Here is a 14,066-nt window from a genome sequence, read left to right on the forward strand (position 1 = left end):
TATAAACCAAGTTTTTCTCACGGGTTGTTGATACGTCCACCCAATGAGTACATTATCAAGCAGTTTGTGATTGCCAAAAAGTAGGTCAAAGCACTCACAGAAAAGAGATTTAGGTTGTATCCAATCGAGAAGTATATTATGGAAGAGACAGTGTACGTAGAAATAGCCTTGGTTTGGAGCTACTTTGTTGAGAAACATTCGTCCGCAAGGGCTCGCAGAAACCTGCAATTCCACCAAGGATTACATTTCAAGAAAATTCCTGATGGGAGAGTTTCTGCCTCTTCCCATAGGGTAGCTACAAGACTTCCCCGGTTAGAGGAAGAGCTAGCTGTTAAAACAGAAGTGAAAGAGTTGGTGGTAGTAAGAGAATTGGGTCTTTTCAAAGCAGGGGAATCATCTTCATCAATACATGGTTTGAGTAAGCTAGTGATGACCTTTACACCTTTGTAGTTAGCATAAGTGGTTAGATAGATTCCAGGTTCATCAGATTTCAGTTCCTTCAAAATATTAAAGCAAACGGCATGATCAAACCACATGATGTTGGATTTGCAAGAGGCTTTAGGATCAAGAAATCTGCAGGCACATTTAACATAGGGCCAAAAAACATTCCAAATGGATTCTGTGTAGACTTTTGGGTTGCTTTTAGAAAACTCCATGTTCCCTTTTGTACAGATGTAGAGGCCAGTATTGGAAGGGCATTTAGAATGGTCAATGAGATTGAGATTGAAGGGTGCTTTTATGAGTTCTCATTTGTCAAGAAATTGTCCACCTTTTAAGATCTTGAGTCTGTAGTCTTTGAGAGTAGAGGCAGGGAGGTTGGCCAGGTAAACCCAGGTTTCACTTAAAATAGGTGCTAAGAAATCTTTGTTGGGCAAGACCCAAACCTGATGGTCCACCCCAAAAGACTCGATTTCAATCTGTCTAACAGGTAAGAAAGGAAAAACTTTAGAGATTTTTGGTACCATTTCCACGAGGTTAGAGTCATTGAGGGAACAAAGATTACTCTGAAATTCTTTGACGGCTTCAATAATCGCACTATCCCTACAAAAGATACCGCCAGTTTGAGGGATAGTAGGGGTAGCCGGGATACTAACAAAAGATGGATTGAGACCACACACCCCAGAAGAAGAGTATAGGGTCAGCTCATGTTGGTATTGTAAAGAGAGTATGGGAAGTTTGGCTATGTACTATGAAAAAAAAAATCACCCCTTCTTTGGAGTCCTTGTCTAAGGTAGCCAAAACTTTAACCCAATCATTAAAAGATAACATGTGCAAGATAGGAATTTTCTTATATGAGATAAGATCCGAGTCATATATTAGTTGAGACGCATCCAAGCTGTTAATACATTTGAGGACGAGTGACGTGGCCACAGAGAGAAGCTCAGAGGTCAATTCCAAACCTTGTGAGAGAGCAAGGTTTTGCAATACATCAAAAGAGTTTAGTGAGTTTATGATTACTTACTGTAATAAGTAATATACTCTTTGGCCTTTCTAGCAAGGAAGGGTCTGGTTATAACTGCCAAAGCATTTTTTGGTTTATGGTCTTTAAGGTACAACTTAATCTGCTCAAGAATCTTTGTATGATTCTCAGGGCTGTGTTTTACACTCATGCGGGCTGTCATTCTAAAAGGTTTGTGGTCTTGACAGGAAATACATAAGATCAGTTACATTAGATTAGGCCTACAAACCTTAAACCGGCCAAGTCAAAGACTATAATAGCCGTGAGCAGGAGACCAGAAAAATAGTTTATGAAGGACCACCTAACACCAGTAAATCAATTAAGGGATTATAGACTGTGGGTCCATCTTAGCGCTAAGTTTTAGAATTAGTTTCCAAAGCTAGCATCCCGATTTTTTCATAAAAGAAAAAACCTTATGTTTAGGATGTGTGTGTAGCTGTTTTATCATAGATAAAAGGACATAATTGAACTTTTTACATTCAAAAGACAGCTAGCTGGCTTTAGAAAAAGGAAATGATAAGTACAAAAATAATTCAGTATTAAAATTATTTTTGTACAATGATTGTAAGAATGAAGCCCCATTCTAGTATACAAATAACAAAAGAACTTCCCAAGCAGTAGATGAATGTGTAATCCAGTGTTGGACACCTCGCTACAGCCAAAAAAAACATTCCAAGACAAGATAGAGTCCTTACCTGCATCCATCCAAACAAGACAACAAATATGTTAGCCTTGGATGTGTTTTTTTATAGGTATCAATGGACTATATCAGTTGTTATCCATGTCCATCTTACAAACTTTTTTTTAAACTTACAAGCTAAGTCCATAATAATTATGAAAAAATATTTTCTCTTTTTTACAAAAATCCCAAAGTTTCTAGTAAAAGAGAATCATTTTGATTAGAAGGCCATCACCCCTTCTAGTCCAAGTGTCTGAATCCCCCCTTTTTTAAATTTTTACCAGTTTTATCAGTTACAATAGCTCCACCAAATGAAGTTTTATACAAGAAGTTTTTCTTTAAAAAGTCCCATTTATAGTTCTTATAAAGTATCAAGTTCGTTTAAGTTTGTTTTTAGGTCAGATATCCATCATGGTAAATGGACTTCAAATCATCCCACAATCTGTATATCACTTATCATATACTTCTCCTAAGCAATCTAAGTAGCAAGGAGTCTTGATACAAGCCAAGCTTTGAGCCGAGTCCATGAAGTTAAAGGGAAAAATATACCATGCTTAAAGTGCTAGTATCACATAAATACCCGAAGCTATAAAAGGAGCACCATCCACCCAAGTGCATGCAGAAACTGTAATGCATAACCTAACCTAACTCATAAAGTAAAGACCAAGTACTGCAACAGTGTGCAACCGGGCCCAACAACCTAAGAACCCGTTTGTGTTCTTAAATAACAGTGTGCAGTAGGACAGAAAAACAACAACACCTATGTATGTACCCATAGCAAACCAATTTCAGTACACAGCGGGATAGAAAAACACCATTATCCATGTATGTACCCATAGCCAACCAATATACAAGGCCTATGAGGGCTTCTTATGATAGTGCTACAAAACCTATGTAAAAGCGACAATATCAAGTAAATCACAAAGAATTTTGATGCTCAGTAAGTCCCCAAAGTATGTCCAGTTACTGCTGACAGAGTACTTGCCATGCTATGTAGAGTGGCAACACGATCCCCTGAAAAAGCCAATGTTGAGGTAGAGCAGACCCCCAAAAAAACTAGTTTTATCATACATTTAAAACGACAACAGTTGGAACCTCATATCCCAAAACCTCCTTGAACAGTAACTACAAAGTATAATAGCAACTCAAAAACCCAGTGGAAGGGTAAAAGGCCATGCCAAAATACCATCATTATATATACTTACCGCCCAACAAGGACCTTAACCAGGTTCCATTTATACAGAGCGAAAATCTCATACAGAACCATATTATCAAGACTAGCTACAACAACATTATCATAGTGAAATTGCCCCTTAAAAAAGTAGGTCTGCAAAGAGATATGCATGGGCAGAGTGGCAAACCTTAGTAACTTGTGTTGTGAGCTCCATACTTTAGTGTAAAAAAGACACACAAATCTACTTACTGCAAGCAGAAAAACAACCAAAGCTAAGTGAGGGGCATAGTTGCACCCTCACCTCTTTAAATAGAGGAAGGAGGAAGGCCACCGTGTGATGAGCAAAGCGCCATGAGTGGAGAGACCCCCTCTTGCAACAACAAGGCCGCCTACAAAGCAGTATGAGAGTACTACTCTAGCGCCTTCACCGCGAGTATTACAAGGCAATAAACCGCCCCCCATTTTTTAATCAAAACCTACTTGTGTCTGAGAAGGGTCAAATTCCATGGCGGAGAGCTAATAAAGTGAATTTGATGCGTCCAATATGCTATGGTTTCGTAAGTGATACAATGGTTGTGTGTGTGTGTGTGTGTGTGTGTGTGTGTGGGGGTGTGGAGAGAGGGATTTTATAAAAACCTCTTGATCGCACATGCTATAGGTATTTTTGGAAGGTGAACCCCCTGGGGCTGTAGACAAGGAGAAACACATTTTTCTTTGACAAATCTTGATGCTCAAACAAGGACCTCCAATAGAAGAGAACTCCTAGGGAAAGGGGATTTCAAAGGACATGGCCATTTGCCTTTGGCTTAGTTGCCTCCATGGTAACATCTTGTACATACATTGATTACGAGTGGGTGTGTCAAGTACACATTTGCGACAAAATAGTGTCTATGATATTGGAACATGAGGAGCAGTTATTGCATCAAAGCAGTGTGGCTTCAAAGCCTTGCCAAGTTTTTGTAGCAAAATCCAAAGGAAAGAAAGGTAGTAACAATAGGAAGAGTCATGCAGAGAGAGTAAGATGCTTTGAAAAACAAGATGAGGAAACACAAAGGCCTGCTAAGTTAAGGGGAGATGAGGGAGAGTAATTTTAAATACGTGCTTACTATCACATGAACTTTTTATTGTGTTTTAATATAAAATTGTATTATCTACTATGCATATATAATCACAAATGATTTGTATATTATAAAGGGCCCCACTTGAATAATGTGAAAGGTGCACATTGCACATCAACATTTTGAAACAAAATAAAATGAGAAGGATGTAAAATAAAAACAAAAAATTTTAAAATTAAGACAAAAAAATATTTTAGTGTTTTTTCACAGAACCATCACTATCGGCAATAACGATTAATATAACAATGGCAGGAGAAGTCGTCGCAATTAGAACATTTAAAAAACACTAATATATGTGTAAAATTCTCAAGAACATCACCATTAATAACCCAAAGCTATTGACTGTCGAGTCATCTCATCAAGCCTCCCAAAAGAGATTATACATTCATGCAGAGTCATTCCAAAGAGAGTATGTATCTCATAGATCTAGAAATCATCCCATCAAGCCTCCCAAAAGAGATTATACATTCACGTAGAGTCATTCCAAAGAGAGTGTATATCTCATGGATCTAGAAATCATACAACTCAACCCTCAAAAAAGAAAATTTCAATTACAAAACCACATGGGAACTGAATTACACCTGCTCTTTCGGCATCTGCTTTTGTTTGCAAATAGATAAATGCAGCTCTGTATAAGGTTTTGCAAGCTGAAAGAATAGCAACCACACAAATGCACAGGCTGAAAACACCAATAAGGTGTTAAGCGCAGTCTTGACAAAAATGGTGAGCAACGGATGACGAGGGCTGATACATATAAACTACCACACTGAGAATTCCCAAAAGAATATGTCCAAATCAGCACATGCTTTTAAAGTCAAGAGACTACTTGAATTACAATCAATTGAACCAGAACATCAACTACGAACCTACAACACTTCCATCTGAATTAAAGTATCAACTTACCTAAGGAGCTCATTTGCGAGAAGAATCCTCTTGGTACAAAGATTAGGCAGCACACATGGTAGAAAATCCTATTCAACAGAGGGACAAACTCACTTCCCAGGAAATTACTTAGTTATGTGACCAAAGGCAATCTATACCATAAGATACAAGGAAGCCATCTCACTTCATTGGGTAAGCAAGTGCAATTTGGCAGCATTTTTATATGCGACCTTAAAGAGTGCCGAAGACTAGGGTGCTATGGCAAACTACAAACCTCTGTAACAGAGTAGAAGTTGAACACCTCACCGCCTCATCATTAGCAGAACCCTAATTACCTGACATATCACAGGATCGTCGCACCAAAAAAAAACCCGCATTTGAATCAGTACCTGGATCCATGGCCCCTATTGCTACTTGTACTCACAGTAAATTTCCTCTCTGGAGGTGCATGCTCAGGCTTCTTTATGGACAAAATCTCCCGACCTCCACCACCAATTGAAGCCACACGCACGGTAATCTCTTGGCCTACTTTGAAGAGCCGCTCAAGAATGGCAAGCCCGCCAGTGAACCCAAGATCCTGAGCAGAAAGATAAGCTTCCTTGCCGTTGGGCATGGTAACAAAGTACCCAAGAGGAATTACGTCCTTGATGATGGTCTGTTGAGTGCCAGGATCGCCCTTATTAAGAATCTTGTGAGGAGCGAGATCAATGTTCTTGGCCTCCTCCTCCATCTCTGCCTGCACTTGAGCTTGAGAGATGGGCTCCCGCCGATAGGAGCGCACACTGTGAAACCCCAAAAAAGGGATTTCTGTGTGCCATGAGCATGCTGCTGCTCCCGTTAGCTTGAAGCCCTCGTTGGAAACGCCCCTGCTCAGAGGCTCAGCTGCACCTGCTCGCTGAAGCAGCTGCAAGGCCGACCGTAGCCACGCTCTCGACTTCATCGCTGACCTCGAGCACCTTAGCAGAACCAGCTACTAAATATCTGAACAGAGCTGCTAAATATTTCTATTAAACCCTCTGTACCAACGCTTGCGGAGCCCGTGTATTTCATGCCTCCAAGGGAGTACCCGTCGAGCCTATCCCTGTGGCGTAATTGGCTACTGAGTCTAATCAATTGCAGCCAGTCACACTGTGCGCACAGTACTGGCAAGGACCTCATTCTCAAACTCTGCAGCCGTACTGACCACCTCCCTCGCCCTCCACAACCTCGCAAAGAGCAGCTCGTCCAGTGCTTCTCCATCGACTATCCAACCTTGGACGCAGTCGCCGAGTACAGTGGACTGCACTGCCTCTAAGCCTTCAAGGCTCTATAAACTTTCACACGCAATTGACCTCCACGTGGACGCCATAGGCAGTAGGACGCCCAAGCGAGCCCAACACTAAGGCCAATGCTTTAACAGGCCAAAAAAAAAAAAAAAAAAAAAGGCATTGCAACATTTGTCACGAGAAGAGCCATTTTTTATATAAGTGTCCCAAGCACAAAGGAGGATCCTTGTCAATAGCTCACTCACTAGCCTTTGTCCACTTGGTTTCAAATATTTACTTGATTGGACTAAGGACTTTTTTTAAACAAAGCTAGAGTGTGACACCACTTGGCATAATGGCAATCATCAATCAAAAGATGTGGACGAAGTAGGTTCATGACATGCTCCTTGCTTGGTTTTTTTAACCACCTGCATTGACTATCAAGAGCATCACGTAGCTTTTAAAAGCCGATCTTGCATTGGATAGGCTTCATAAACAAAACTGGCGAATATATCTCTAATGAAAAAGGGAGAATTGAAGAGCTACAAAAGGATCTTGAGCATGGGGCTAAGTTGAAAGAAGAGGAACAATCTCAAGGAACAACACATAAGCAATAGTGATGGGAGATATATTATCAAAAGTGAATGCCACAATCAACACAATGGCAGTAGTGCAAAAGAGATGTTGATCCACATGATGATGGAGATTGTGGGATATGATTGACATGAGAGAAGGTATGAAAGACAAAGAGACCATGATAGATGATAGAGAGGATGAAAATAGAAGGGATTGTAGCCACAAGGAAAGTAATCAAAGGATCCACAAAGAGCATGATGATTGCATAAATAGATACAATGGATATGTTGTAGAGATCGACGTAGGGGAAATTGTAGCTCTCCAAAAGGGCATCAACCACATGGACTTGAGCTATTCAATGTTTATCGAGGTAGGGTTTCACGTGTCATGGATCATGGCAGCTTGCGAGATTTCATGATGGAAAGAAAGGGGTTGTGCATGTGTTGCAAATTGGCACGCAGAAGATTGCAAATGCAATCTAGATGATGTGAAGAGAGATTGAGAGGTATGGGTTAAGGTTTTTTCCACGATTGTGAATAAAATGAGGCTTTCTAGGAGGGATGTGGATCAAAAGACAAGGCAAGATTTTCTATGGATGAGGAAAACATTTTAATCCCTCTAGTAGGTGATTCGATTTATTTAAAGGAAAGTAAGAGGAGAATCAATGGCGATTCTCTTGCAGCTTTGTCGTCACTAGATCAACGTCAGAACTTGAGTTTGCGCCGCTAGATAAGCTGGGCGTATGGCAGAGGAGAGATAATGGGAGCGTATGGCGGCACTCAGAGGAGAGAGAAGGGAAGCCGACATGCAGATGCGAATGCAAGATTTGGTTTTTTTTATTATACGTCAGGTCCCATGGAGCAACGTCACGTAGGCGTTGAAGTGGTTACGAGAGGATTGATAGGGTGTTTGTTGGGTTAGTGGGGGTTCGAATCTGAATAACCCTTTTGTAAGCGTAGTGGCGCATTCACTCGAGAGGAGAGAGAAAGAATCTCAGAGAGCATCTTAGGAAATAATGAACAAAATAAAAGTAGAGCTGGGTGCATAGGGATTCTAGGATTACGTGCACTACCGACTTTCAACGTCAAGACCCGTCCGCTCCACCAGAAAAGGCACGTGGGTGTCCTTGACAAACTTGAGGCCACCATAGCCAGCTATTGCTTCAGCTTTATATGAGAGTTAAAGCAGAGCTCTACATGCTCAGTGATCTCTTTCTTACAGATTATGGGCGGCAAAGCACTCGCTCTATATTCCCTTGCTCTAAGTATAATTGCCCAGCTTGTATGTTCCCAGAATGTGAGCTTCACGTTCCCAGATTTTTCTTCCACAGAGAACCTTCTCATCCTCGGCAACACAACCATCAGCGAAGATGGCAGCTCTCTTTTCATGACATACAACAGCAGCGGAGCGACAGGTCCTTATTTCATTTCAAGAGTTCTCTACAGCACTCCCATCCTCATGCACAACCTGTCCCAAGGGCTAGCTACCTCATTTTCTACCTCCTTTACCTTCTCCATAGCTACAAACCAGACTGACATCACCGCCGACGGTTTCACGTTCGTAGTAGCACCCAATAACTTGCTTCCAACTACCCGCTCCGCCAGTGGGGCTGCCATGGGCCTCTTTGATGTCGACTTCTACAAAGGCTCCAATGCTTCCATGTTGCAAATTGTTGCTGTTGAGTATGACACCTTCCTGAACCTTGAGTATGTTGACCCGGATGATAACCATGTCGGCTTGGACATCAATTCACTCACATCTACCATAAATCAAAGCTTGCCCTCAGAGCTGGTTTTAAAAAGCACCAATGTCAGCCGCCGCCTCATCACTTGGATTGATTATGATGCTGTCGCGCACCAGTTAGATGTGCACCTTGCGGTAGCCCCCGCATTGAAGGAATCTGCGACAAAGGTTTTGAGTTACTCAAAACTGAGCTTATGGGATCATGTGAAAGGCACTTCATTTGTAGGCTTTACTGCAGGAACTGGTATTTTTCGGGAAAAAAACGCAATTCATGACTGGAACTTTACAAGTTGGCTTGTCTCCGTCCCTGATCAACCAATATCTTCACCATCACCATCTCCTTCCTTGCTGCCACCATCACCATCGACTATGACTACAAGGAATGGAGTCATAATAGGTACAATTGTTGCCTTTTTTATGCTCTTTATTGGGCTTTTAGTCTTTGCATGGAAGAAGTGTGTCTCTACATCTGGCCTTCACCTGGATGTGGATCTCATGGTAGCGCCCCGGAAATTCACATATAGGGAGCTCCAGATGGCCACCGGAGACTTCCGGGAGAGGCTAGGCCAGGGAGGATCGGGAGAAGTGTTCAAAGGTGCGATAGCGAGAAACAATGCCGAGGTCTTGCATCTTGCCGTGAAAAAGATTGTCAATGCTTCAAAGCAAGGGGAAAAAGAGTTCAAATCAGAGGTTATGACAATAGGCAAGCTAAGGCACAAAAGTCTAGTGCATTTGTATGGTTGGTGTCATGAAAAGGGGAGACTGCTCCTTGTATACCAATTCATGCCAAATGGGAGTGTCGATAAACTCTTGTATGCGAGTAGCCCAACAGTCTTGAGCTGGCCCTTAAGGTTCAGTACATTGAAAGGAGTGGCTGCTGCTCTTGTCTATTTGCATTTGGATTGGGAGAAGATGATTGTACATAGGGACATCAAGGCTAGCAATGTGATGCTTGACTCGGAAATGAATGCAAGGCTCGGTGATTTTGGCCTTGCGCGCTTTTTTGATCATGGTCAATATTGCACACAGGCTTCCATAACTGGGGTAGCGGGGACGTTTGGTTACATGGCTCCGGAGTATGCTATGTCTGGTCGAGTTACTGTGGAATCGGACATTTTCAGTTTTGGCATTCTAGCACTTGAAATAGCATGCGGGCGTCGTCCGTTCTCAGAAATGGACGAGTCTCTGCTAGAGTTCGTGTGGAGGAAGCATGAGGAGGGGTGCTTGGTGGATGTGGCCGATGATCGGATGCGAGGGGACTTCGATGTCGATGAGATGAGACGCGTTCTGCATTTAGGGCTTGTATGTGCACATCCTGATCCCAAGTCAAGACCCCCTGCAAGGCGAGTATTGCAGATACTTATGGGGGAGGGGGAGCCGTTGGAGCTGCCTGCATCAAGACCTATGGCCATTTACGTGCAAGTGGAAACGAAGAGGGTCTATAGAGGTGGCATTTTGACTTCTATGCCAGGTCCAAGCATTGCTGATACCACTTCATTTTTAGAAAATGTTGAATTATCTGCACCCAGGTAGCATCAGCGTGGGCAAATTTTAGGATTCGAATAGCAATAAGCTATTGCAATATTGCCTTTTGAGTCTTTGACTGGTGGCCTTCATGAAGAATGACCATATGGAGCCTTCAAATTTGAAGGGTGATTCTACTTTTCATTTCAAAGGCCTTCAAGAAACTTGCTGTTTCTTGATACAGAAGGCCACACATCCATTGTTTTGAAGGTGGCATTTTCCTAGGCCTTCTCTAGAAGGTGGATAACTTGAAGTGTCGGTGATGGTGCCGGATGCAGGCCGACATCAGCATTTCCCATCAAGGCTCAAAAGAACTCATTTATTGAGCAGGTTTCAAATTTATCACATTGTGATGGCTGTGATGGTGCCGGATGCGGGCCGACATGAGCATTCTCCATCAAGGCTCAGAAGAACTCATTTATTGAGCCGGTTTCAAATACACCACATTGTGAATTGAGAAGGGAAATGCCACATTTGGGAAGGATTTAGATCCTTCTCATCCAAACCTCAGAGAGAGATTTCTTGGATTGAACAGGCTTTGGATAAAGCGAATCTACCTTCCCAAGCTTTTGTTCCCCATCTAAGCTCCTGGTCAGATACTAGTTCAGACAGGAGTAGCTGGAGCTCATGATGATGATGATGATGATGATGGTGACTGTCAAGTAAAACCTTTTCTATGGTCTCATGGCACACAAGCCTGGTCTTTTTTGGGGGGCCATTTCACGGTAAAGGATTTGATGACCAGTTTCTTGGGAAACATCTGCACCTTACTTGTCAATACCAATTGTTCCTGTACAATACCTTTAACCAGCCATGGACAATGGGACCAAGTTCTCTAGTCGAAACAGAATAGGAAAAATGCCTAAAGCGTTACCTGTCTCATTCTTAGCTTTGTGTTTTCAGAGTCGGGTAGGGCACGCCCGGCCGCTCCCCTCATACACCAAAAAAAAGTATACAAGAAGAACGACCAGGACTATGCACCCAGAAACCGAAGGCAGTTTATGTTTTCATTGTGTACGCACCTTTCTACATACCTAGAGCTTATGCTCTTGATATGGCAACCTACAATCAACATCTTCATTGGATACATGTGTAAAAAGCAACCAGACAAGCTGCAATAATGGCATACACGTTTAAGTGTATGATCTGATGAATGTGTGACAATTTTTTTACCACACTTAGATATACTTTTTCCATGCTTCAAGCATTTTCTCAAAGGGAGCGTAACAATGCCAAATGTGGGTTTTCACACACAAGGAATGTACTTCATCTGGATCAAGAAACACAATTTATGGGGGTTTTGTTTTTTGCGAGTGTTTTCTAGTGAGCGCTTTTTTGGAATCTAAAGAGCATATTCCGAAAAGATTTTAGAGAGAGAGAGAGAGAGAGAGAGAGAGAGAGAGAGAGAGGGGGGGGGGGGGGGGGGGGGGGGGGGGGGGGGGGGGGGGGGGGGGTGGATATGTGAGAGGAGAGGATGAGAGAAGAGGGAATGCATTCCACAAAGACCTATCTAATTTGTTTTCATGCGTATCCCACTCTCTTTCACCCATTCATTGAGAGAAAATGGGAGAGAAAGAAAGAAAGAGAGATGGAGAGACAAAGAGGGATGTGGATAGATCTTGGATAAACTAAAAATAGATCCTATGAAACATACGCATACTTTTCGATTCTTTCAAAACACTCCATTCCTTACCCATTGTACAATTTGATCAAAACATTAGAAAGATGAACATTCGACTGTACTATATAAAGCAAGGAGGAATCCCGGCCTCTTCCTCGGCCACGTGGAGGAACTTGCTTGCTTCAGCGCCCTCAAGCAAGTGTGCACAGAGAGAGAGAGAGAGAGAGAGAGAGAGAGAGAGAGAGAGAGAGAGCCTGGATGATTGTGTTGAGCTTGGGACCTCTAGATAGGAAAGCTAGGCAATTCTTTTCTTCAAGCTATGGACATGGTTGCAAGACAGACATGTGCTGGTAGGGAGCTGCAAGGTAGGCTAGCAGAGAGAGAGAGAGAGAGAGAGAGAGAGAGAGATGTACCAAAAAGGATGAAATTCTTGCATATGATTTGAAGATGTAAGATAATGCAATATAGAAACAAAAAGAGTTTCTAGAGAGAGAGAGAGAGAGAGAGAGAGAGAGAGAGAGAGAGGTGTACCAAAAAGGATGAAATTCATGCACATGATTTGAAGATGTAAGATAATGCAATATAGAAACAAAAAGAGTTTTGAGAGAGAGAGAGAGAGAGAGAGAGAGAGAGAGAGAGAGAGAGAGAATGAAATGAAATGTTATATTGAACATCTTAAAAAGGCCAAAATGACCTATGAGACCAAATTGATACAATCCTTGTGGATCTAATCCAACCAGCTTGCAAACGAGAGAGAGAGAGAGAGAGAGAGAGAGAGAGAGAGAGAAGAAAGGGGGGGGGGGGGGGGAGGGGGAGATATAAAGCTAGAGAGAGAGAGTGATATAAGGAGAAAATGGGAGAGAAAGAGAGAGATGGAGAGACTCTGAGACAAAGAGTCTCTCTCCACACACACACACACACACACACAACCCCTGGCAAGACTCTGTTGCTTCGTATCCGACCACAAGGAGCAAAAGCACGATGGAGGAGGGTCATTACCCTGGGAGGTGAGCAGTTGTATGTTTGTGCTTCTTTCACACTGCAGATCATGACTCCATGGAGCAGGGGAGAAGGTGCGAGACGTGTCCAAGGTGGGGCAGAGGATGCGAACAAGGGGAGAAGGTAGATGTGACGAGCCCGAGGCAAGGAGCTCCTTCAGTGGATGAAAGCAATGAGCATGATAGACCATGCTCATGGCAAGACCTATGACAATGGGAGGCAGCATTGCTTTTGTGTCTCTCTCCATGGTGAGCAAGAAGGGAGCTGGTTATTGCAAGTAGGAGACTATGCAGGCAGAGAGAGAAGAGAGAGAGCTGTTTTTAGCAGATGTAGAGAGAGGGCATCTCTCTAAATGCAATCATGTACACTTGCACCTTGAAGGCATGTGCTCAAGCGACCAAGAGAGCAACTATGTATCAGGACAAGGAAGGGCTTGGAGGGAGGGAGGGAGGGAGGAAATAGGACGATCATTATAGTCACATAGTTATTTACATTTTTACATCCCCTCCTTTATGCAAAGGCTTGACCCAATTAGTACTACAATCACAAGGCGTACCATGTTGAAGTGCATGGTTGAACATATCACATAGCCACTCATGTGTAAAATCTCTCGTCCATTTAATCATTTCAAGCTTGAAACCTTGAAGATCTCTTGCTTTGCAAGTGGCCAACTTTTCGAGCTCATTGCACATATCCTCAATAGTAAAAAAAGATGATTTACATGGGAGTGAACCATAAAATGGTATTTTTTCAGTATTTGGTTGCTCATATAGTTGCCTACAATATTTGTACATATCCACAACACTCAAGCTACCAAAACTCTCAACCTGCTTGCCGTTTCATGAACGGTTCATGCATGGCAAATAGCTTCTCGGCCGTCTTCTTTGAGAATGGTCAGAATGCTTGACAAGAAAATGCCGCTACAAAATGTGCATGCTTCTCTTTAAAAAAGTTTTACTTATAGAGTTTCATGAATGGTTCATGCATGGCAAATAGCTTCTCCATCATCTTCTTCGAAAATGGTCTAAGATGCTTGACGAGAAAATG

The 14,066-nt window shown here is 42.4% G+C and overlaps 2 protein-coding genes across 2 annotated transcripts; one reads left to right on the top strand and one right to left on the bottom strand.

Moving 5' to 3' along the window:
• Positions 1 to 5,426: 5,426 nt before the first annotated feature.
• On the bottom strand, positions 5,427 to 6,624 carry LOC147425268 (uncharacterized). The gene has a single exon (XM_086499891.1). The coding sequence runs from the start codon at positions 6,250 to 6,252 to the stop codon at positions 5,695 to 5,697; it is 558 nt and encodes a 185-aa protein (XP_086356017.1). The 5' UTR covers positions 6,253 to 6,624; the 3' UTR covers positions 5,427 to 5,694.
• Positions 6,625 to 8,274: 1,650 nt separating this feature from the next.
• Positions 8,275 to 11,482, top strand: LOC147425269 (L-type lectin-domain containing receptor kinase SIT1-like). The gene has a single exon (XM_086499890.1). The coding sequence runs from the start codon at positions 8,357 to 8,359 to the stop codon at positions 10,406 to 10,408; it is 2,052 nt and encodes a 683-aa protein (XP_086356016.1). The 5' UTR covers positions 8,275 to 8,356; the 3' UTR covers positions 10,409 to 11,482.
• Positions 11,483 to 14,066: the final 2,584 nt, after the last annotated feature.

The sequence above is a fragment of the Adiantum capillus-veneris genome, chromosome 25 (genome assembly GCF_014529385.1).
Source record: "Adiantum capillus-veneris isolate H3 chromosome 25, ASM1452938v2, whole genome shotgun sequence".
NCBI classification, from domain to species: domain Eukaryota; kingdom Viridiplantae; phylum Streptophyta; class Polypodiopsida; order Polypodiales; family Pteridaceae; genus Adiantum; species Adiantum capillus-veneris.